The sequence below is a fragment of the Protopterus annectens genome, chromosome 16.part0 (assembly GCF_019279795.1).
Source record: "Protopterus annectens isolate FY-2018-M chromosome 16.part0, PAN1.0, whole genome shotgun sequence".
Lineage (NCBI taxonomy): Eukaryota > Metazoa > Chordata > Ceratodontiformes > Protopteridae > Protopterus > Protopterus annectens.
In genome coordinates, this window is record NC_056750.1 from 57,516,169 (window position 1) to 57,539,340 (window position 23,172).

General features: G+C 43.6%; 1 protein-coding gene across 3 annotated transcripts in view; it reads left to right on the top strand.

The window, feature by feature from the left end:
* LOC122790732 (adenylate cyclase type 2-like) overlaps positions 1 to 23,172 on the top strand; it is a 1,393,058-nt gene that overhangs the window by 1,056,798 nt on the left and 313,088 nt on the right. For all 3 annotated transcript variants that reach the window (XM_044058316.1, XM_044058314.1, XM_044058315.1), the window contains exon 16: positions 155 to 239. In XM_044058316.1, the coding sequence (XP_043914251.1) occupies positions 155 to 239 (85 nt within the window). The remainder of the gene's footprint in view (positions 1 to 154; positions 240 to 23,172) is intronic.

The following is a 23,172-nucleotide window of genomic DNA, read 5'->3' on the forward strand; positions in this document are numbered from 1 at the left end:
ATATAACAGCATCCTTTAAACGCACTATTGCATGACATGTATCCATTTTATTAACATGATGAAACTATCCTCAGTGATGTAACTGCTTAAAGAAGGCAACAAATTTAACCAGATAAAAGCACTGACAATGTTTACTCTTTTTGTTCCCCTAAAGGACTTTTGCTCTTGGAATTGCCTATGGAGTTTCCTTTTTCCTTTTTCTGTTGCTGCTGGTTTCCTGCTTTGCTGGAGAATTACCAGTAAGTCTGTCCACTTATTACATTTGAGATTTTTATTAGCATTCAGTTTTAAGATTGCACATTGCGCTGTGCTTGTTAACTTGAATGTATATATATATGATCAGATCATAAACTAATCTCGCTGGAGGTCCTCATCCCGCCCCCACCTGAAAAAAAAAAAGTGAAAAAAAAAAACTTCAAAAGCCGATTTCACACTTCTAAAAAACTAGTGTGGTCTCCTTTGCCCCTGAGTCAGTGCAAACTTCTCCCCTCCCCAAAGGAGAGATATCTATTACAGCTGTTTAATCTTAGCCTCACCTCAGGATATGCACCAAGGGAGTGGCGACCGGCGACTGTGGTCCCACTTCATAAGGGCGTGTGCCCACAGACCCCCTGAAATTACCCCACATTAGCCTTATCTGCGGTACATGTGAGGCAGAGCACTCTCTCTGGTCTTTCAAAGAGAATGCTGACCAATGGATGGGAGATTGCAGATATACAGTTACTTCAAGCAAGCGTCACTGCCACACAGCACAATGAGCACAGCAAATTTATTCAAACTAAAACTGTCAAATACCCACATTATATATATATATATATATATATATATATATATATATATATATATATATAGTTTTTCTATGGAACTAGTCTGAACAACACTGTTAATGCTTACTAGTCTGTGTTTTTTGTTTGTGAAATGTTTTGTATTTCATGTGGGCTAAGCCTGAAATTGGTCAATATCTATCAGTGCACTAACCTGCCAACCAAATAAAATAAAATAATAATAAATAAATACAATAAGAAATATTACGTGAAGAATTCTAAGCCTATTTGGTACACACTTGTGAAAATATACCCAGAGAGGTGATGAAAGAAAATACTGCTGGTATTTTGTAATACACAATGTTGTTATGTGTAGCTCCATGGCAAAGGCGGTGTTACTTAAACTGTATAGGTGTACAGTGAAAATGAACGTGTCTTGTTTTCTTAGTCTACTAGTAGGGTTTCCAAGATGCCAACTGGCAAGTGGCATTTCTAAGTGCTACCTAGAAAAAATGGATGGAGACACTTTCTGCAGCTAGGTATCTCTCCTAGTGAGCGAAGGTAGTTATTTAGTGCCCCTAAAACTGCTGCATTTGAAAACAAGTGAGATGTTGTATCTTTGACTATAGGGAATGGAGAAAAACTTTGTAAGGATCTACATGCCACTGAATTGTAGCTGCAGTTTAACGTCCTGATATCCTTAGGCTTAAAAAGCTAATAAGTGGATATTTTCCACAGGTAGGAATGATCAGCTGCATGCAGGTAAGAAATGTCAGCAAGTAGTGGGGAAGCCTAAATATATTCACAGCTGCCTATCCTTCCTTCCTGTCTCCGGCTAAGTTAAACTATCACTCAGCGCCACAGAGAAAAGGGTTCATGCAGCAAGCTATGAATAAAGGAATTCAGAATGATGTGTTATTTAAATATCTGATGTCTTGGTGGCGATTAGGAGGTCCTCAAAAAGAACATAAAGATAAGAAAAAACAAAAATAAAATAAATATTGCTTTATTCTGTTCAGCACATTAACATGTAAAACGATGGCTTTTGTAAGAGTACATGTAACTAAACCACAAGTAATTCTACCAGCGAGTATTTTTCAAGGTAAAAAGAATCTCTAGAATTAAGTTTTGTTAATCTCAAGGATAAAATATTTAGAATCTTAAAAATAAAATGTTGGTAACACTACTAATTGTGCAAAGTTTTGTTGATGCTTGAAGTGTCATATATCTTTAAGTGAAATGTGGCCTTCCTCACACTTTGCATTACATTTTGCTTTGTCACCATTATAGTTTAATAGTACCTCTGAGGTCATAGAAGTGATAATAAAGGGAAATACTAGAGTTCTGGGGACACTGGGAGGTGAAGGCAGTGGCTACAAAGTTAATGATTTAGGAATGATGTGGTGTTAGTTTTATGAAGTTGTTAGCTTACGTTACTCTGATATTTAGATCGTCATCAGTGACTGGCTTTTTCCATTTTCTACATGGAGTCAGGGTGTCACCATTGTTCTCTGCAGTGCCGCTGTTTTCCCTTCTTCATCTCTCATGTCTGACTGTTGCAGATCTTCTCTTACACAATCAGTCCCCCTCTTCACTGGACACCCTCGTTTCTTCTTGCCTTCTTCCTGTCTCTCCCAAATCTTCTTCATCACACTGTCTTCTGCATTTCTGCACAGGTGCCTGAACCACCATAATCTGTTCTGTTTCACCTTTTCTGCAATTCTGCCCATCTCAGGCACTTTATCTCTATCACCTCTAACTTTCTCAACTGCTCTGCCGTCAATAACCAGGTTTCTGGACCATACAGTAGTACTGGTTGCACTACTGTTTTGTACATCTTACTTTTTGGCTTCTTTGGCATTCTTCTGTCATACACTACCCCTAACACTCTGTGCCATGCCAGTTGGCTGCAACCCCTCTGATTCTAGCTTTAATTTCCTCATGTAGACTCCCTTCTCCTCAACCACCCTTCCCAAATACTTGAAGCTGTTAACCTGTTCTGATATTTTCCCATCTATCTCAATTCTCAGCTTCTTCTGAACTCTACCATTTTCTGCCATTACAGCTCTCTTAGCTATACCCAGTTTCATCCCATGTGCCTTCAGTTTTGCTTTTCATTCCCATATCCTTTGCTGAAATTCTTGATCAGAGTCTGCCTGTAATATCACATTGTCTGCATATAGCAAGTTTGTTGATCTGTCCACTCCAACGTGTTTGCTAATGTAGTCCATCACCGGTATAAACAACAGGGGGCACAGAGTTGAATACTGGGTGTACACCCACTCCTACTGGGAATTTCTCTGAGAGACCAAACACCATTCATACTTAAATCATTCATTGGGTCCTTGTACGTAACCTGCACTAAATCTATCAATATTTCTGAGACTTTCAAACACCATAGCACTGCCCAGATCAGCTTTCTTGGGACTTTGTCATATGGTTTCTATACGTCTAGGAATACCCAGGTGGACTATTTCATCATCTCTAGCTTCTTCTCAACAATCTGTTTCACTGCAAACATCAGCTGTCCTGCATCCTGATATGATCCAGACTTGCTCATCTCCCATCTTACTTTCTGCTACTGCTTATCCATTTATCAATCATCCTGTCCAGAACTTTAATGCAGTGTGACAGGAGTTTGATACTTCTGTACTGCCCGCAGTTGTGAATGTCCCTTTTGTTCTTGAACACTGGCAGTAGTATGCTTATTTTCCAGTCACCTGACACATGCCTTTCTCTAGATATTGTTATGAGTACTCTCAGGGCCATTTCTCCTCTATCTCACCCAGCACCTGTATCATATCTGCTATGACCGCATATGAGCCTGCTGCTTTCCCTGCCTTCATTTTCCCCTGTGTTGTTCTTACACCATCTGTGGTGGGCTCTACCTATTTTTTCATTGTAGGCTGTGTTTGGGGCAGTACAGCTTCTGCGGGGCATTCTTCATTCAGAAGATCCTGGAAGTATTTCTTCTGTCTGCGTTTGATGTCTTGTCGAGTGGTGACCATGTTGTTGCCTGCAGCCCTTTTGAAGGGTGTACGACTATCTTCTTTGCTTTCGGCATATGCATTGCACCCTGATATCGTTTCTTTATCCCATTGACCGACTTACTTTCCAGAAGCTGGAAGAGTGCCTCTGATGCCTTTGCTCTTCACTATTGCAACTCTTTTCTTAACTTCTTATTTTGTTTTAACATATTTTAAATCTCAAGTAAGAGTAGTGCAGTGTTTTCTTATACAACCCAAAATGTTTACTATCATAAAGACAAAAGCTTTCCAGGGAATTCAAATGTATATTTTCAGTAAGAATATACTTTTCTCTGTAAAGTATGGTCAGGAATGAACAGGGTTTGCAATAGTTTGTTCTGTAGTGTATGGTCAGGAATGACCACAGCTTGCCGTACTGTGTTCTGTAGTCTATGGTCAGGAATGAACAGGGTTTGCAATAGTCTGCTCTGTAGTGTATTGACAGGAAAGACCAGGGTTTGCCATAGTCTGTTCTGTAGTGTATGGTCAGGAATGACCAGGGTTTCCCATAGTCCATTCTGTAGTATATGGATAGGAATGACAAGGGTTTGCCATAGCCTGTTCAGTAGTGCATGGTTGGGAATGACCAGGGTTTGCCAGAGTCTATTCCGTAGTGTATGGCCAGGAAAGACCAGGGTTGCCATAGTCTGTTCTGTAGTGTATGGTCAGGAATGACCAGGGTTTGCCATAGTCTGTTCTGTAGTGTATGGTCAGGAATGAGCACAGTTTGCCATACTCTGTTCTGTAGTCTATGGTCAGGATTGAACAGGGTTTGCCATAGTCTGTTCTGTAGTGTATGGTTGGGAATGACCAGGGTTTCTCATAGTCTGTTCTGTAGTGTATGGTCAGGAATGACCAGGGTTTGTCATAGTCTGTTCTGTAGTGTATGGTCGGGAATGATCATGGTTTGCCATAGTCTGTTCTGTAGTGTATGGTCAGGAATGACCAGAGTTTGCCATAGTCTGTTCTGTAGTGTATGGTCGGAAATGACCAGGTGTGCCATAGTCTGTTCTGCAGTATATGGTCAAGGAATGACCAAGGTTTGACATAGTCTGTTCTGAAGTGAATGGTCAGGAATGACCAGGATTTGCCATAGTTTAATCTGTAGTGTATGGTCAGGAATGACCAGGGTTTGCCATAGTCTGTTCTGTAGTGTATGGTCAAGAACGACCAGGGTTTGCCATAGCCTGTTCTGTAGTGTATGGTCAGGAATGACCTGGGTTTGAAATAGTCTGTTCTGTAGTGTATGGTCAGGAATGACCAGGGTTTGCAATAGTCTGTTCTGTAGTGTACGGTCGGGAATGACCACGGTTTGACATAGTCTATTCTGTAGTGTAAGGTCAGGAATTACCAGGGTTTGCCATGGTCTGTTCTGTAGTGTATGGACAGGAATGACCAGGGTTTGCCACAGAGTGTTTTGTAGTGTATGGTCAGGAATGATCAGGGTTTGCCATAGTCTGTTCGGTAGTGTATAGTCGGGAATGACAAAGGTTTGCCAAAATGTGTTCTGTAGTGTAGGGTCGGGAATGTCCATGGTTTGCCATAGTCTGTTCTGTAGTATATGGCCAGGAATGACCAGAGTTTGCCATAGTCTGTACTGTAGTGTATGGCCAGGAATGACTATGTTTTGCCATAGTCTGTTCTGTAGTGTACAGTCAGGAATGACCAGGGTTTGCCATAGTCTGTTTTGTAGTATATTATCAGGAATGACCAGGGTTTGAAAAAGTCTGTTCTGTAGTGTATGGTCAGGAATGACCAGGGTTTGCCATAGACTCTTCTGTAGTGTATGGCCAGAAATGACCAGTGTGCCTTAGTATGTTCTGTAGTGTATGGTCGGGAATGACCAGGGTTTGCCATAGTCTGTTCTGTAGTGTATGGTCGGGAATGACCAGGGTTTGCCATAGTCTGTTCTGTAGTGTATAGCCAGGAATGACCAGGGTTTGCCATAGTCTCTTTTGTACTGTATGGCCAGGAATGACCAGGGTTTGCTATAGTCTGTTCTGCAGTGTATCATCAGGAATTATGAGGGTATTCCATAGTCTGCTCTGTAGTGTATGGTCGGGAATGATCAGGGTTTGCCATAGTCTTTTCTGTAGTGTATGGTCGGGAATGACCAGGGTTTGCCAGTCTGTTCTGTAGTGTATGGTCGGAAATGCCCAGGGTTTGCAATAGTCAATTCTGTAGTGTATGGTCAGGAATGACCAGGGTTTGCCATAGTCTGTTCTGTAGTGTATGGCTGGGAATGACCAGAGTTTGCCATAGTCTGTTCTGTAGTGTATGGTCAGGAATGACCAGGGTTTGCCATAGTCTGTTCTTTAGTGTATGGTCCAGAATGACCAGGGTTACCCATAGTCGGTTCTGTAGTGTATGGTCAGGATTGACCAGGGTTTGCCATAGTCTGTTCTTTAGTGTGTGGTCAGGAATGACCAGGGATTTTCATAATATGTTCTGTAGTGTATGGCCAGGAATTACCAGGGTTTTCCATAATCTGTTCTGTAGTGTATGGCCAGGAATGACCAGGGTTTGCCATAGTCATTTCTGTCGTGCATGGTCGGGAATTACCAGGGTTTGCCATAGTGTGTTCTGTAGTGTTTGGTCGGGAATGACCACTGTTTGCAATAGCCCATTCGGTAGTGTGTGGTCAGGAATGACCAGGGTTTGCCATAGTCTGTTTTCTAGTGTATGGTCAGGAATGACCACGGTTTGCGATAGTTTGTTCTGTAGTGTATGGTCAGGAATGACCAGAGTTTGCCATAGCCTGTTCTGTTGTGTTTGATCAGCAATGACCAGGCTTTGCAATAGTCTGTTCTGTAGTGTATGGTTGGGAATGACCAGGGTTTTCCATAGTCTGTTCTGTAGTTTATGGTTGGGAATGACCAGGGTTTGCCATAGTCTGTTCTGTAGTGTATGGCCAGGAACAACCAGCGTGTGCCATAGTCTGTTCTGTAGTGTATGACCAGGAATGACCAGGATTTGCCATAGTCTATTCTGTAGTTTATAGCCAGGAATGACCAAGGTTTGCCATAGTCTGTTCTGTAGTATATGGTCAGGAATGACCAGGGTTTGACATAGTCTGTTCATAGACTCTTCTGTAGTTTATGGCCAGAAATGATCAGGGTTTGACATAGTCTGTTCTGTAGTGTATGCTCAGGAATGACCAGGGATTGCCATAGCCTGTTCTGTAGTGTATGGCCAGGAATAACCAGGGTTTTCCATAGTATGTTCTTTCGTGTATGGCTGGAATGACCAGGGTTTGCTGTGTTCTGTTCTGTAGTGTATGGTCAGGAATGGTCAAAGTTTGCCATAGTCTGTTCTGTAGTGTATGGTCAGGAATGACCAGGGATTGCCATAGTCTGTTCTATAGAGTATGGCCAGGAATGACCAGGGCTTGCCATATTCTTTTCTGTAGTGTATGGCCAGCAATGATCTGGGTTTGCAGTAGTCTGTTCTGTAGTGTATGCCCAGGATTGACCAGGGTTTGCCATAGTCTGTTCTGTAGTGTATGGTCAGGAATGACCAGGGTTTGCCATAGTCTGTTCTGTAGTGTATGGTCAGGAATGACCAGGGTTTGCCATTTCCTGAACTGTAGTGTATGGCCAGGAATGATCAGGATTTGCCATATTCTGTTCTGTAGTGTATGGTCATGAATGACCAGGGTTTGCCATAGTCTGTTTTGTAGTGTATGGTCGGGAATGGCCAGGGTTTGCCATAGTCTGTTTTGTAGTGTATGGCTGGGAATGACCAGGTTTTGCCATAGTTTGTTATATAGTGTATAGCCAGGAATGACCAGGGTTTGCCATAGTCTGTTCTGTAGTGTATGGCCAGGTATGACCAGGGTTTGCCATAGTCTGATCTGTTGCATATTGTAAGGAATGACCAGGGGTTGCCATAGTCTGTTCTGTAGTATATAGTCAGGAATGACCAGGGTTTGCTATAGTCTGTTCTGTAGTGTATGGCCAGGACTGTCCAGGGTTTGCCGTAGTCAGTTCTGTAGTGTTTGGTCAGGAATGACCAGGGTTTGCCAGAGTCTGTTCTGTAGTGTATGGCCAGAACAGAACAGAGTTTACCATAGTCTGTTCTGTATTGTATATCAGGAATGACCAGGGTTTGCCATGGTCTATTTTGTAGTGAATGGTTGGGAAAGACAAGTATTTGCCATAGTCTTTTCTGTAGTGTATGGCCAGGAATGACCAAGGTTTGCCATAGTCTATTTTGTAGTGTATGGTCAGGAAAGACAAGCATTTGCCATAGTCTTTTCTGTAGTGTATGGCCAGGAATGACCAGGGTTTGCCATAGTCTGTTCTGTAGTGTATGGTCAGGAATGACCAGGGTTTTCCATAGTCTGTTCTGTAGTGTATGGCCAGGAATGACCAGGGTTTGCCATAGTCTTTTCTGTCGTGCATGATCGGGAATTACCAGGGTTTGCCATAGTGTGTTCTGTAGTGTATTGTCGGGAATGACCACTGTTTGCAATAGTCCATTCTGTAGTGTGTGGTCAGGAATGACCATGGTTTGCCATAGTCTGTTTTCTAGTGTATGGTCAGGAATGACCACAGTTTGCGATAGTTTGTTCTGTAGTGTATGGTCAGGAATGACCAGGGTTTGCCATAGCCTGTTCTGTAGTGTTTGGTCAGTAATGACCAGGCTTTGCAATAGTCTGTTCTGTAGTGTATGGTTGGGAATGAATAGGGTTTACCATAGTCTGTTCTGTAGTGTATGACCAGGAACGACCAGGGTGTGCCATAGTCTGTTCTGTAGTGTATGGTCAGAAATGACCAGGTGTGCCATAGTCTGTTCTGCAGTGTATGGTCAGGAATGACCAAGGTTTGACATAGACTGTTCTGTAGTGAATGGTCAAGAATGACCAGGATTTGCCATAGTTTAATCTGTAGTGTATGGTCAAGAACGACCAGGGTTTGCCATAGTCTCTTCTGTAGTGTATGGCCAGGAATGACTAGGGATTGCTATAGTCTGTTCTGGAGTGTATCGTCAGGAATTATGAGGGTATTCCATAGTCTGTTCTGTAGTGTATGGTCGGGAATGATCAGGGTTTGCCATAGTCTTTTCTGTAGTGTATGGTCGGTAATGACCAGGGTTTGAGATAGCCTGTTCTTTAGTGTATGGTCGGGAATGAAAAGGGGTTTCAATAGTCTGTTCAGTCGTGTATGGCCAGGAATGACCAGGGTTTGCCATAGTCTTATCTGTAGTGTATTGTCATGAATGACCAGGCATTGCCATAGTCTTTTCTGTAGTGTATGGCCAGGCATGAACAGGGTTTGCCATAGTCTGTTCTGTAGTGTATGGCCAGGAATGACCAGGGTTTGCTATAGTCTGTTCTGCAGTGTATAATCAGGAATGACCAGGTTTAACCATAGTCTGTTCTGTAGTTTAAGGTCAGAAATGGCCAGGGTTTGCCATAGTCTGTACTGTAGTGTATGATCAGGAATGACAAGGGTTTGCCAAAGTCTCTTTTGTAGTGTATGGCCAGCGAATGACCAGATTTTGCCATAGTCTGATCTGTAGTGTATGGTCATGAATGACCAGGGTTTACCATAGTCTCTTCTGTAGTGTATGGCCAGGCATGACCAAGGTTTGCCATAGTCTGTTCTGTAGTGTATGGTCAGGAATGACCAGGGTTTGCCATAGTCTGTTCTGTAGTGTATGGTCAGGAATTACCAGGGCTTGCCATAGTCTGTTCTGTAGTTTATGGTCAGGAATGACCAGGGTTTGCTGTAGTCTGTTTCATTGTGTATGGCCAGGAATGACCAGTGTTTCCATAGTCTGTTCTGTAGTGTATGGCCAGGAATGACCAGAGTTTGCTATAGTCTGTTCTGTAGTGTATGCTCGGGAATGACCAGGGTTTGCCATAGCATGTTCTTTTGTGTATGGTTGGGAATGACAAGGGTTTTCAATACTCTGTTCAGTCGTTTATGGCCAGGAATGATCAGGGTTTCCAAGTCTATCCTGTAATGTATGGATAGGAATGACCACAGTTTTCCATAGTCTGTTCTGTAATGTATGGTCAGAAATGACCGGGGTTTGCCATATTCTGTTCTGTAGTGTGCTGACAGAAATGACCATGGTTGGCCATAATGTGTTCTGCAGTGTAAGGTTGTGAATGACCAGTGTTTGCCATAGTCTGTTCTTTTGTTTATCGCTAGGAATGACCAGGATTTGCCATAGTCTTTTGTCTGGTGTGTGGTCAGGAATGACCAGGGTTTGCCGTATTCTTTTCTGTAGTGTATGGTCAGGAATGATTAGGGTTTGCCATAGTCTGTTCTGTAGTGTATGGTCAGGAATGACCAGGGTTTGCCATAGTCTGTTCGGTAGTGTATGGTCAGGAATGACCCGGGTTTGCCATAGTCTATTCTTTAGTGTATAGCCAGGAATGACCAGGGTTTGCCATAGTCTGTTCGGTAGTGTATGGTCCGGAATTACCATGGTTTCCATAATCTGTTATGTAGTGTATAGTTAGGAATGACAAGGGTTTGCCATAGTCTTGTCTTTACCGTATGGTGAGGAATGACCAGCTTTTGCCATAGTCTGTTCTGTAGTATATGGCCAGGAATGACCAGGGTTTGCCATAGTCTGTTCTGTAGTGTATGGTCAGGAATGACCAGGGTTTGCCATAGTCTGTTCTGTAGTGTATGGTCAGGAATGACCAGGGTTTGCCATAGTCTTGTCTTTACTGTATGGTGAGGAATGACCAGCTTTTGCCATAGTCTGTTGTGTAGTATATGGCCAGGAATGTCCAGGTTTTGCCATTGTCTTTTCTGTAGTGTATGGTCAGGAATGACCTGGGTTTGCCATAGTCTGTTTTGTTGTGTATGGTTGGAAATGACCAGGGTTTGCCATTGTCTGTGCTGTAGTGTATGGCCAGGAATGACCAGTGTTTTCCATAGTCTGTTCTGTAGTGTGTGGCCAGGAATAATCAGGGTTTGCCATAGTCTGTTCTGTAGTGTATGGTCAGGAATGACCAGGGTTTGCCATAGTCTGTTCTGTAGTGTATCGTCAGGAATGACCAGGGTTTCCCATAGTCTGTTCTGTAGTGTATGATCAGGAATGACCAGGGTTTGCCATAGTCTGTTCTGTAGTGTATGGTCAGAAATGACCAGGGTTTGTCATAGTCTGTTCTGTAGTGTATGGTTGGGAATGGCCAGGGTTTGCCAGAGTCTATTTTGTTGTTTATGGCTTGGAATGACCAGGGTTTGCCATATTCTGTTCTGTGTTGTAAGGCCAGGAATGACCAGGATTTGCCATAGTCTGTTCTGTAGTGTATGACCAGGAATGACCAGGATTTGCCATAGTCTGTTCTGTAATGTATAGCCTGGAATGATCATGGTTTGCCATAGTATGTTCTGTAGTGTATGGTCAGGAATGACCCGGGTTTGACATAGTCTGTTCATAGATTCCACTGTAGTGTATGGCCAGAAATGACCAAGGTTTGACATAGTCTGTTCTGTAGTGTATGGTCAGGAATGACCAGGGTTTGCCATAGTCTGTTCTGTAGTATATGGTTAAGAATGACCAGGGATTGCCATAGTCTGTTGTGTAGTGTATGGCCAAGAATAACCAGGGTTTTCCATAGTCTGTTCTGTAGTGTATGCCCAGGAATGACCAGGATATGCCATAGTCTGTTCTGTAGTGTATGGACAGGAATGACCAGGGTTTGCCATAGTCTGTTCTGTAGTGTATTGTCAGGAATGATCAGGGTTTGCCATAGTGTTTTCTGTAGTCTATTATCGGGAATGACCATGGTTTGCCATGGTTGTTTCTGTAGTGTATTGCCAGGAATGACTAGGGTTTTCCATACTCTGTTGTGTAGTGTATTGCCAGAAATTACCAGGGTTTGCGATGGTCTGTTCAGTAGTGTTCGGTCAGAAATGACCAGGGGTTGCCATAGTCTGTTATGTATTGTATGGTCAGGAATGATAAGGGTTTGCCATAGTCTGTTCTGTAGTGTATGATCAGGAATGACAAGGGTTTGCCATAGTCCATTCTGTAGTGTATGATTGGGAATGACCAGAATTTGCCATTGTCTGTTTTGTAGTGTATGGTGGGGAATGACCAGAGTTTGCCATAGTCTTTTCTATATTGTATGGCCAGGAAGGACCAGAGTTTGCCATTGTATATTCTGCAGTGTATGGATGACAATGACCAGAGTTTACCGTAGTCTGTTCTGTAGTGTATGGTAGAGAATGCCCAGGGTTTGCCATTGTCTGTTCTGTAGTGTAGGGTCAGGAATGACCAGGGTTTGCCATAGTCTGTTCTGTAGTGTCTAGTCAGGAATGTCCAGGATTTGCCATAGTCTGTTCTTTAGTGTATGGTCAGGAATGACAAGGGTTTTTCATAGTCTGTTCTGTAGTGTATAGTCAGGAATGACCAGGGTTTGCCATAGTCTATTTTGTAGTGTATGGTCGGGAATATCCAGGGTTTGCCATTGTCTGTTCTGTAGTGTATGGCCAGGAATGATCACGGTTTGCCATAGTCTGTTCTGTAGTGCATATTCAGGAATGACCAGGGTTTTCCATAGTCATTTCTGTAATGTATGGTTAGGAATGACCAGGGTTTGCCATAGTCTGTTCTGTAGTGTATGGTCAGAAATGACCAGGGTTTGCCATCATCTCTTCTGTAGTGTATGGCCAGAAATGACTAGGGTTGGCCATAGCCTGGTCTGTCGTGTATGGTCGGGAATGACAAGGGTTTGCCATATTCTGTTCTGTAGTGTATGGTTGGGAATGACCAGGATTTGCAATAGTCTGTTTTGTAGTATATGGCTATTTTCTGCTCCTTTGTAAAAAAAAACAAAATATATATATATATATCCTTGTTTCCCGCCTTTGCTGAACTAGAATAGTCCATTCTTCGGGTATTGCTGATCTCTGGGCTGTGTCATAGTTCCTGTGTTGTCCATATCCTTGTTTGGATAGGAGGAAGCTTCTTTGTTCACCAGTGGGAGTGGGGAGCTCTGAGCAGCCTATCTGTCCTTAAAGGATTGGTTCCAGCCCAGTAACTTGTAGCTTATTGGCCATTTTGGGCTATTTCCTAGCTCTTTCTAACCCCCTGCTATAAAGCTCGCTTTAGCATGCTTTTGCGCTTGTATTTGACTCAGCACAGCTCCTTGTGGTGTCCTGCAGAGTTCTACAAGCATCAGCGAGTGGAAGAGTGACTTTCCATTGATTTATAAGTATTTTTTTGGCTACTTATTTCCGACTGCTTTTTCTTGCCGAAAAGCGAGTTTCTACAACTAAATAAGCTCTGCAAAGTTGATTTATTGCATTATTGTTTATTTTCCTGAACTTTTTTGCACTTTAAAGTTTGTTTTTGCTTTATTTAACTGGTAGGCTACACACTCAAGTGCGCTAGCCGATTTAAAGCATTTAGTGTTGTTACTGTATCTATTTTCTGCTACTTTGTAAAAAAAAACAAAAAAAAACAAATAAATATCCTTGTTTCCTACCTTTACTGAACTAGAATAGTCCATTCTTCGGGTATTGCTGATCTCTGGGCTGTGTCATAGTTCCTGTGTTGTCCATATCCTTGTTTGGATAGGAGGAAGCTTCTTTGTTCACCAGTGGGAGTGGGGAGCTCTGAGCAGCCTGTCTGTCCTTAAAGGAGTGGTTCCAGCCCAGTAACTTGTAGCTTATTGGCCGTTTTGGGCTATTTCCTAGCTCTTTCTAACCCCCTGCTATAAAGCCCGCTTTAGCGCGCTTTTGTCCGCGTTTGCACGAATTTGCGCATAGCGCAGCGCCACTTAATCAGGTTTAAACTATGCCTGGCTCAACAAAGTCTGCTCTTCATTTTTTCCCTTAGAACTCCTCTAACTCTCAAGCTAAACATTCTATTCTCAATCTAAAAACCCCGCACTTGCTCCTATAGGCATTTTGTATAAGGTAAGCACTTTTTAACTAAAAAAGCACTGCATCCTCCTAAAATTCCCTTGAGTACCCTACCCCCTATGGGTCCTTTCTGATTCAGTTTCATAGCAGTTCCTTATACTATTCTAGCATGTCGAAGGGACAGTTGCTGGCTTCCTCTCCAGTTCAGCTGGTGAATCAGGGAATCTTGAAGCAATGTTACAACTGCCTCGTGTACACAGACAACCCTCTCCTCCTCCCAACAAATACAAATATATGTGAGAGATGCAACCATATAGCCAAACTGGAGGCTGAGCTCTCTCGACTCAGTACTGGCATAACCAGTCAGGAGGAGAAGGAAACCACACACACCACAAATCCAGTCTCACATAGACCTACCACAACTGCAAGCCAAACACATAAACACACAAAAACATACTCAGAGGCTCTAAATAAAAATCTACCAAAGCAACAGAGATCTCCAAAGCAGACATCCAAGCAACCACTACCTCAAAACAAAACACATGCAACACAAAATTCACAAAGTCAGTGTGCCAAACAGTCACAGCCCTTAAGGCTAAACAACATACCTGACACACTTGTAATATGTGACTCTATAGTCAGACACACTGACGTCCCGCTCACCAGGCTGAACAAGGAAAAGGTCACAGTAAGCTGCCTGTCGGGCGCTAGAATCCGCCACATAACACAAGCACTCAGGTCACTCCAAAGCAGGTACAAATATGACTCAGTCATTGTCCATGCTGGTGTGAATGACTTGAGATGTACCTCCCTGGACTACATGAAAAGAGACATAGAGGAGCTCTCTGATTATGTAGCCCAGGCCGGTATGACCCTGACCTTGAGCAGCATCTTACCCTCACCAAGAATGATGCCACAGTACAAAGACAAAATGATCAATTTTAACAATTGACTTAAGTATTGGTGTCATTCTAAGGGGATCCAATGTCTGTCTGCTTGGGATGACATGCTCGACAAGCCACGCTGCAAGGGATGGCTTGCACCTGTCACCCTGGGCTTTCGGATATTGGCAAAGGCTCTTGCCACCCCATAGTGCCTTTTTAGGCAAGGCTCAAAAGACAAACCCACCTCCCTAAAAAAACACAAGTAAAAAGAAACTAAGGGTAATGCTGCTCAACGCCAGAAGTCTAAACCTCAAGATGCACGCTCTCGAAGCCCTCCTCAGTATGGAGAACATCGATGTCTGTGCAGTGACAGAAACCTGGTTCAAGGCTCCAGATAGCACCCCAGCACTACCAGGTTATACCTCATATCATGCTTTTCGGCCCCAGAACTTGGACCAAACCACAAAAGGAGGAGGAGTATCCATATTCATCACCCACACCTCCAGGTTAGTGGCAATGCACAAAGCATCGGAGATCATCCATGTGCAAATAACAGTGGGCAAAACCGCCCTCCAGTTTGTAGCATGCTACAGACCACCCTCTCAAACTCAGGAACCCCACTCAGCCTTCCTAAAGACACTGGAGAATATGAAGTTCTCTCCAAACACCATCATATTGGGGGACTTCAACTACCCAAACATAGACTGGGAGCATTACTCAAGCCCCAATACCCTAGCCCAAAGGTTCCTAGAATTCATAAACTCAAATGCTATGGAACAACTAGTCACCTCTCCCACAAGAGGGGAAAACATATTAGACCTGATCATCACAAACATGGGGACACAATGCTCCATACCTGAAGCATACCCCTCATTGGTAAGATCGGACCATAAATTAATCTCCCTGGAAATCCACATCCCGCTCCCACCCCCAGCACAGAAGACCACAGTGAAGAACTTCTCAAAAGCTGACTTCACACTTCTTAAGACCGAAATGGAATCCTTCAAGGCCCCCGGGCCAGTGGAAACCACAGCTCACTCTGCTGAATCCTTTATAAACGCATTCTATGGACACCTACAGGAATGCATGGATCATGCAATCCCAAATAAAACCAAGACCCATTCCCCCAAAGCAGGCATCCTGTCTGGTGGACCCCAGCCATTAATAAGCTATACAACAGAAAGAGGAAGCTACTACATGATAAAGCAAAATCCATAAAAGGGAAGGCATCTTTGATCAGTACTAGCAAAAAACTACGATCACTCATAAAATCATCCAAGGCCAACTTTGAGAGAAAAATTGCACAATACACTAAAGATGATCGCAAGGCTTTCTTTAGTTATGTTAGAGACCTGAGTGGAAACTCCCAGATATGCTCAGAGTTAGTCCAAAATGACAAAAAATACACTGAACCCACAGACATTGCCAACATACTAGCAGACAGGTTCAGTGCAAATTTTTCTCCCCCCTCCCCCACAAAGGGACAAATATCTATCCCAGCAGAGTGTTACCTCCCTGACATCTCAGATGCCCAGGTGAGAGCCGGCCTCTCCAAAGCTAAAAACACAGCATCAATGGGACCAGACGGTGTCCCAGGTTGCGTGCTACATGAACTCCAAGAAGAGCTAAACCCACACATAAGGCAGCTGTTTAATTTCAGCCTTACTACAGGATATGTACCCAAAGAATGGCGTAGAGCAACAGTAGTCCCACTCCAAAAAGGAGGTGCTTCTACGGACCCTGGAAACTACCGCCCCATAAGCTTGATGAGCCTGGTCTGCAAAGCTATGGAGAGGATTATTATGGAACTCATTAACAAAGACATTGGGGACCTACAGACACTGGATCCTACCTAATTCAGCTTTGTTAAGGGCAGATCCTGCCTCTTGAACCTGGTCGACTTCTTTGAAACAGTCACCAAGGCCATTGACGAGGGTAAGGTAGATCACACAGTCTACCTTGACCTTGCAAAAGCCTTCGACACAATACCCCACTAGGGCATCATAGACAAGCTCTCCAGCTTAAATATAAACCCCTATGTCATCAGATGGGTTGCAAACTGGCTCAAGGACAGAACCCATAAGGTCAGAACTGCTGAAGCCATGTCAGACTCTAATCCAGCCACAAGTGGCGTCCCACAGGGCTCAGTCCTGGGACCTCTCTTGTTCGGTATTTATTTTTCTGAGGTACAGGCGAACATGGGAGGATTGTGGCTGACCAAGTTCGCAGATGACTGCAAACTGGGTGCCATAATTTATTCTCCAGCGGACACAAGCATCCTTCAAAAGGGTCTCATAGAAACGGAAAACTGGTGCCAGAGCCATGGCCTTAAACTAAACGCCAAAAAGTGTATAGTCATACCCTTTGGGAAAAACAAAGTGCCCACAAATTACCACATAGGTGGTAATCCATTAAGTATGGAAGAAGTAATTAGGGACCTAGGGACCCAAGTTGACAGTAACCTCTCATTTGACACTCACATTGCCAAAGTGGTTAGAAAGACCTTCTATATTGCCCACCTTATCATGAAGGGATTCACATCTAGATCGGGAGAGGTCATTGTGCCCCTTTACTCTTCCCCCATCAGGCCCATAATTGAGTACAATGCCCCATTTGGGATGTACCTTACCCGAGACCTGCAGCAATTGGAAAGACCCCAAAAGTACCTCACCAAGAGGATCAAGGGACTGACATATGCCATATGCTGCCCGGCTAAAGAAACTCCAGCTCTACTCAGTAGCATACCGCCTACTCAGAGGCGATCTATGCCTGACGTACAAGGCCATGTCCAACACGGAATTAATGGACATGCTCCACCTCAGAAAATCCAAATCCACCAGAGCTATGTGAGCGAGAGATTTGAACCTCAGCACAGAAATAAATAGGATATGCTGGAGGGACAGATTCATAACCCAGAGGCTCCCTTCACTCTGGAATAAAATCCCAGTCCATGTTAGGCAGAGCCCCTCACTGACTCTCTTCAAGAGAAATCTTGACGAGTGGATGGGAGATCGTAGGTTTACCCCGGGGGTCACTTCTGTGTCACTGTTAGACAGAGGTATAGTAAACTAAACCTTAAAATGGGCACAGTATACTCATTCCAAGGGGTGGCAAAAGCCAAACACACTCTGGCTAGGCTTATAAATGCCCTAGGGCAGATAGCCTGGTATGAACCTATGAACCTATGAATGACCAGCGTTTGCCATAGTCTGTTCAGTAATTTATGTTCAGGAATGAAAAGGGTTTGTCATAGTCTGTTCTGTAGTGTAGGGCCAGGAATGACCATTGTTTGCCATAGTCTGATCTGTAGTGTATGGTCGTGAATGACCAGGGTTTGCCATAGTCTCTTCTGTAGTGTATGGCCAGGCACGACCAAGATTTGCCATAGTCTGTTCTGTAGTGTATGGTCAGGAATGACCAGGGTTTTCCATAGTCTGTTCTGCTGTGCATGGTCAGAAATTACCAGGGCTTGCCATAGTCTGTTCTGTAGTTTATGGTCAGGAATGACCAGGGTTTGCCATAGTCTGTTCTGTTGTGTATGGTCAGGAATGACCAGGGTTTGCCATAGTCTGTTCTGTAGTGTATGGCCAGGAATGATCAGGGTTTCCATAGTCTGTTCTGTAGTGTATGGATAGGAATGACCACAGTTTTCCATAGTCTGTTCTGTAATGTATGGTCAGAAATGATCAGGGTTTGCCATATTCTGTTCTGTAGTGTATGGACAGGAATGACCATGGTTGGCCATAATCCGTTCTGCAGTGTATGGTCGGGAATGACTAGTGTTTGCCATGGTCTGTTCTGTTGTTTATTGCTAGGAATGACCAGGGTTTGCCATAGTCTTTTCTCTGGTGTGTGGTCAGGAATGACCAGAGTTTGCCATATTCTTTGCTGTAGTGCATGGTCAGGAATGATTAGGGTTTGCCATAGTCTGTTCTGTAGTGTATGGTCAGTAATGACCAGGGTATGCCATAGTCTGTTCTGTAGTGTATGGTCAGGAGTGAACAGGGTTTGCCATAGTCTGTTCTGTAATGTATTGTTAGGAATGACCCGGGTTTGCCATAGTCTGTTCTGTAGTATATGGCCAGGAATGACCAGGGTTTGCAATAGTGTATTCTGTAGTGTATGGTCAGGAATGTCCAGGGTTTGCCATAGTCTGTTCTGTAGTGTACGGCCATGAATGACAAGGGATTGCCACAGTCTGTTCTGTAGTGTATGGTCAGGAATGAAGAGGGTTTTCCATATTCTGTTCTGTAGTGTATAGCCAGGAATGACCAGGATTTTCCATAGCCTGTTCTGTAGTGTATGGTCAGGAATTACCAGGATTTGCCATAGTCTGTTCTGTAGTGTATGGTCAGGAATGACTAAAGTTTGGCATAGTCTGTTTTTAGTGTATGGTCAGGAATGACCAGGGTTTGCCATAGTCTGTACTGTAGTGTATGGTCAGGAATGACCAGGGTTTGCCATAGTCTATTCTTTAGTGTATAGCCAGGAATGACCAGGGTTTGCCATAGTCTGTTCTGTAGTGTATGGTCAGAAATGACCAGGGTTTGCCATAGTCTGTTCTGTAGTGTATGGTCAGGAATGACAAGGGTTTTCCATAGTCTGGTCTTTACCGTATTGTCAGGAATGACCAACTTTTGCAATAGTCTGTTCTGTAGTATATGGCCAGAAATTCCAGGGTTTGCCATTGTCTTTTCTGTAGTGTATGGTCAGGAATGACCTAGGTTTGCCATAGTCTGTTTTGTTGTGTATGGTTGGGAATGACCAAGGTTTGCCATAGTCTGTTATGTAGTGTATGGTCAGAAATGAACAGGTTTTGCCATAGTCTGTTCTGTAGTGCATTGTCAGGATTTACCATGGTTTGCCATAGTCTGTTTTGTTGTGTATGGTTGGGAATGACCAGGGTTTGCCATAGTCTATTCTGTAGTGTGTGGCCAGGAATGAGCAGGGTTTGCCATAGTCTGTACTGTAGTGTATGGTCAGGAATGACCAGGGTGTGCCATAGTCTGTTCTCTAGTGTATTGTCAGGAATGAACAGGGTTTGCCATAGTCTGTTCTGTAGTGTATGGTCAGAAATGAACAGGTTTTGCCATAGTCTGTTCTGTAGTGCATGGTCAGGAATTACCATGGTTTGCCATAATCTGTTCTGTAGTGTATGGTCGGGAATGACCAGGGTTTGCCATAGTCTATTTTGTTATTTTTGGCTTGGAATTACCAGGGTTTGCCATATTCTGTTCTGGTTTGTATGACCAGGCATGACCAGGATTTGCCATAGTCTGTTCTGTAGTATATGACCAGGAATGACCAGGATTTGCCATAGACTGTTCTGTAGTGTATAACTAGGAATGACCATGGTTTGCCATAGTATGTTCTGTAGTGTATGGTCAGGAATGACCCAGGTTTGACATAGTCTGTTCATAGACTCCTCTGTAGTGTATGGCCAAAAATGACCAGGGTTTGCCATAGTCTGTTCTGTAGTGTATGGTTAGGAATGACCAAGGATTGCCATAGTCTGTTCTGTAGTGTATGGCCAGGAATAACCTGGTTTTTCCATAGTCTGTTCTGTAGTGTATGGTCGGGAATTACCAGGCTTTGCCATAGTCTTTTCTGTATTGTATGGCCAACAATGATCAGGGTTTGCCATAGTCTGTTCTGTAGTGTATGGTCAGGAATGACCAGGGTTTGCCATAGTCTGTTCTGTAGTGTATTGTCTGGAATGATCAGGGTTTGCCATAGTCTGTTCCATCGTTTATGGTCGGGAATGGCCAGGTTTTGCTATAGTTTGTTCAGTAGTGTACAGTCAGGAATGACCAGGGGTTGCCGTAGTGTGTTATGTATCGTATGGTCAGGAATGATAAGGGTTCTTCATAGTCTGTTCTGCAGTGTATGATCAGGAAGGACAAGGGTTTGCCATAGTCCGTTCTGTAGTGTATGATTGGGAATGACCAGGGTTTGCCATTGTCTGTTTTGTAGTGTATGGTCGGGAACGACCAGGGTTTGCCCTAGTCTTTTCTGTAGTGTATGGCCAGGAAGGACCAGAGTTTGCCATTGAAGATTCTGTATTGTATGGTCGGGAATGACCAGGGTTTGCCATTGTCTGTTCTGTAGTGTATGGTCAGGAATGACCAGGATTTGCCATAATCTGTTCTGTATGTATGGTCAGGAATGACATGGGTTTGCCATAGCCTGTTCAGTAGTGTATGGTCAGAAATTAACAGGTTTTGCCATAGTCTGTTCTGCAGTGCATGGTCTGGAATTACCATGGTTTGCCATAATCTGTTCTGTAGTCTATGGTCGGGAATGACCAGGGTTTGCCATAGTCTATTTTGTTGTTTTTGGCTTGGAATTACCAGGGTTTTCCATATTCTGTTCTGGTTTGTATGACCAGGCATGACCAGGATTTGCCATAGTCTGTTCTGTAGTATATGACCAGGAATGACCAGGATTTGCCATAGTCTGTTCTGTAGTGTATAACCAGGAATGACCATTGTTTGCCATAGTATGTTCTGTAGTGTATGGTCAGGAATGACCCAGGTTTGACATAGTCTGTTCATAGACTCCTCTGTAGTGTATGGCCAAAATGACCAGGGTTTGCCATAGTCTGTTCTGTAGTGTATGGTTAGGAATGACCAAGGATTGCCATAGTCTGTTCTGTAGTGTATGGCCAGGAATAACCTGGGTTTTCCATAGTCTGTTCTGTAGTGTATGATAGGGAATTACCCGGCTTTGCCATAGTCTTTTCTGTAGTGTATGGCTAACAATGATCAGGGTTTGCCATAGTCTGTTCTGTAGTGTATGGTCAGCAATGACCAGGGTTTGCCATAGTCTGTTCTGTAGTGTATTGTCTGGAATGATCAGGGTTTGCCATAGTCTGTTCCGTAGTTTATGGTCAGGAATGGCCAGGTTTTGCTATAGTCTGTTCAGTAGTGTACAGTCAGGAATGACCAGGAGTTGCCGTAGTGTGTTATGTATTGTATGGTCAGGAATGATAAGGGTTTGTCATAGTCTGTTCTGCAGTGAATGATCAGGAATGACAAGGGTTTGCCATAGTCCGTTCTGTAGTGTATGATTGGGAATGGCCAGGGTTTGCCATTGTCTGTTTTGTAGTGTATGGTCGGGAATGACCAGGGTTTGCCCTAGTCTTTTCTGTAGTGTATGGCCAGGAAGGACCAGAGTTTGCTATTGAAGATTCTGTATTGTATGGTCGGGAATGACCAGGGTTTGCCATTGTCTGTTCTGTAGTGTATGGTCAGGAATGACCAGGATTTGCCATAATTTGTTCTGTATGTATGGTCAGGAATGACATGGGTTTGCCATAGTCTGTTCAGTAGTGTATGGTCAGGAATGTTCAGGGTTTGCCATAGTCTGTTCTGTAGTGTATGGTCAGGAATGACAAGGGTTTTTCATAGTCTGTTCTGTAATGTATGGTCAGGAATGACCAGGACTTGCCATAGTCTATTTTGTAGTGTATGGTCGGGAATATCCAGGGTTTGCCATTGTCTGTTCTGTAGTGTATGGCCAAGAATGATCAGGGTTTGCCATAGTCTGTTCTGTAGTTCATAGTTCGGAATGACCAGGGTTTGCCATAGTCTGTTCTGTAGTGAATGGTTTGGAATGACCTGGGTTTGCCATAGTCTGTTCTGTAATATATGGTCAAGAGTGACCAGCGTTTGCCACAGTCAATTCTGTTGTGTATGTTCAGAAATGACCAGGGTTTGCCATAGTCTGTTTTGTAGTGTACAGCCAGGAATGTCCAGGGTTTGCCATAGTCTGTTCTGTAGTGTACGGTCGGAATACCCAGGGTTTGCCTTAGTCTGTTCTGTAGTTTATGGCCAGGAATGACAAGGGTTTGCCATAGTCTGTTCTGTAGAGTATGGTCGGGAATGACCAAGGTTTGCCATTGTCTGTTCTGTACTGTATGGCCAGGAATGACCATGGTTTGCCACTGTATATTCTGTAGTGTATGGCCAGAAATGACAAGTGTTTTTCATAGTCTGTTCTGTAGTGTATGGTCAGGAATGACCAGGGTTTGTTATAGTCTGTTCTGTAGTGTATGGTCAAGAATGACCAGCGTTTGCCTTAGTCTATTCTATAGTATATGGTTAGGAATTTCCAGGGTTTGCCATAGTCTGTTCTGTAGTGTATGGCTAGGACTGACCAGGGTTTTCCATAGTCTGTTCTGTAGTGTATGGCCAGGAACTACCAGGGTTTGCCATTGTCTGTTCTGTAGTGTATGGTCAGGAATGACCAGGGTTTTCCTTAGTCTATTCTGTAGTGTATGGTCAGGAATGACCAGGGTTCGCCATAGTCTGTTCTTTAGTGTATGGTCAGGAACAATCAGGATTTTCCATAGAATGTTCATTAGTGTATGTTCAGGAATGACCACGGTTTGCCATAGTCTGTTCTGTAGTTTATGGCCAGGAATTACCAGGGTTTGCCATAGTCTGTTCTGTAGTGTATGATCAGAAATGACCAGGGTTTGCCTTCATCTCTTCTGTAGTGTATGACCAGAAATTACTAGGGTTTGCCATAGCCTGGTCTGTAGTGTATGGTCAAGAATGACAAGGGTTTGCCATAGTCTGTTCTGTAGTGTATGGCTGGGAATGACCAGGGTTTGCAAAGGTCTGTTTTGTAGTGTATGGCCAGGAATGACCAGCAT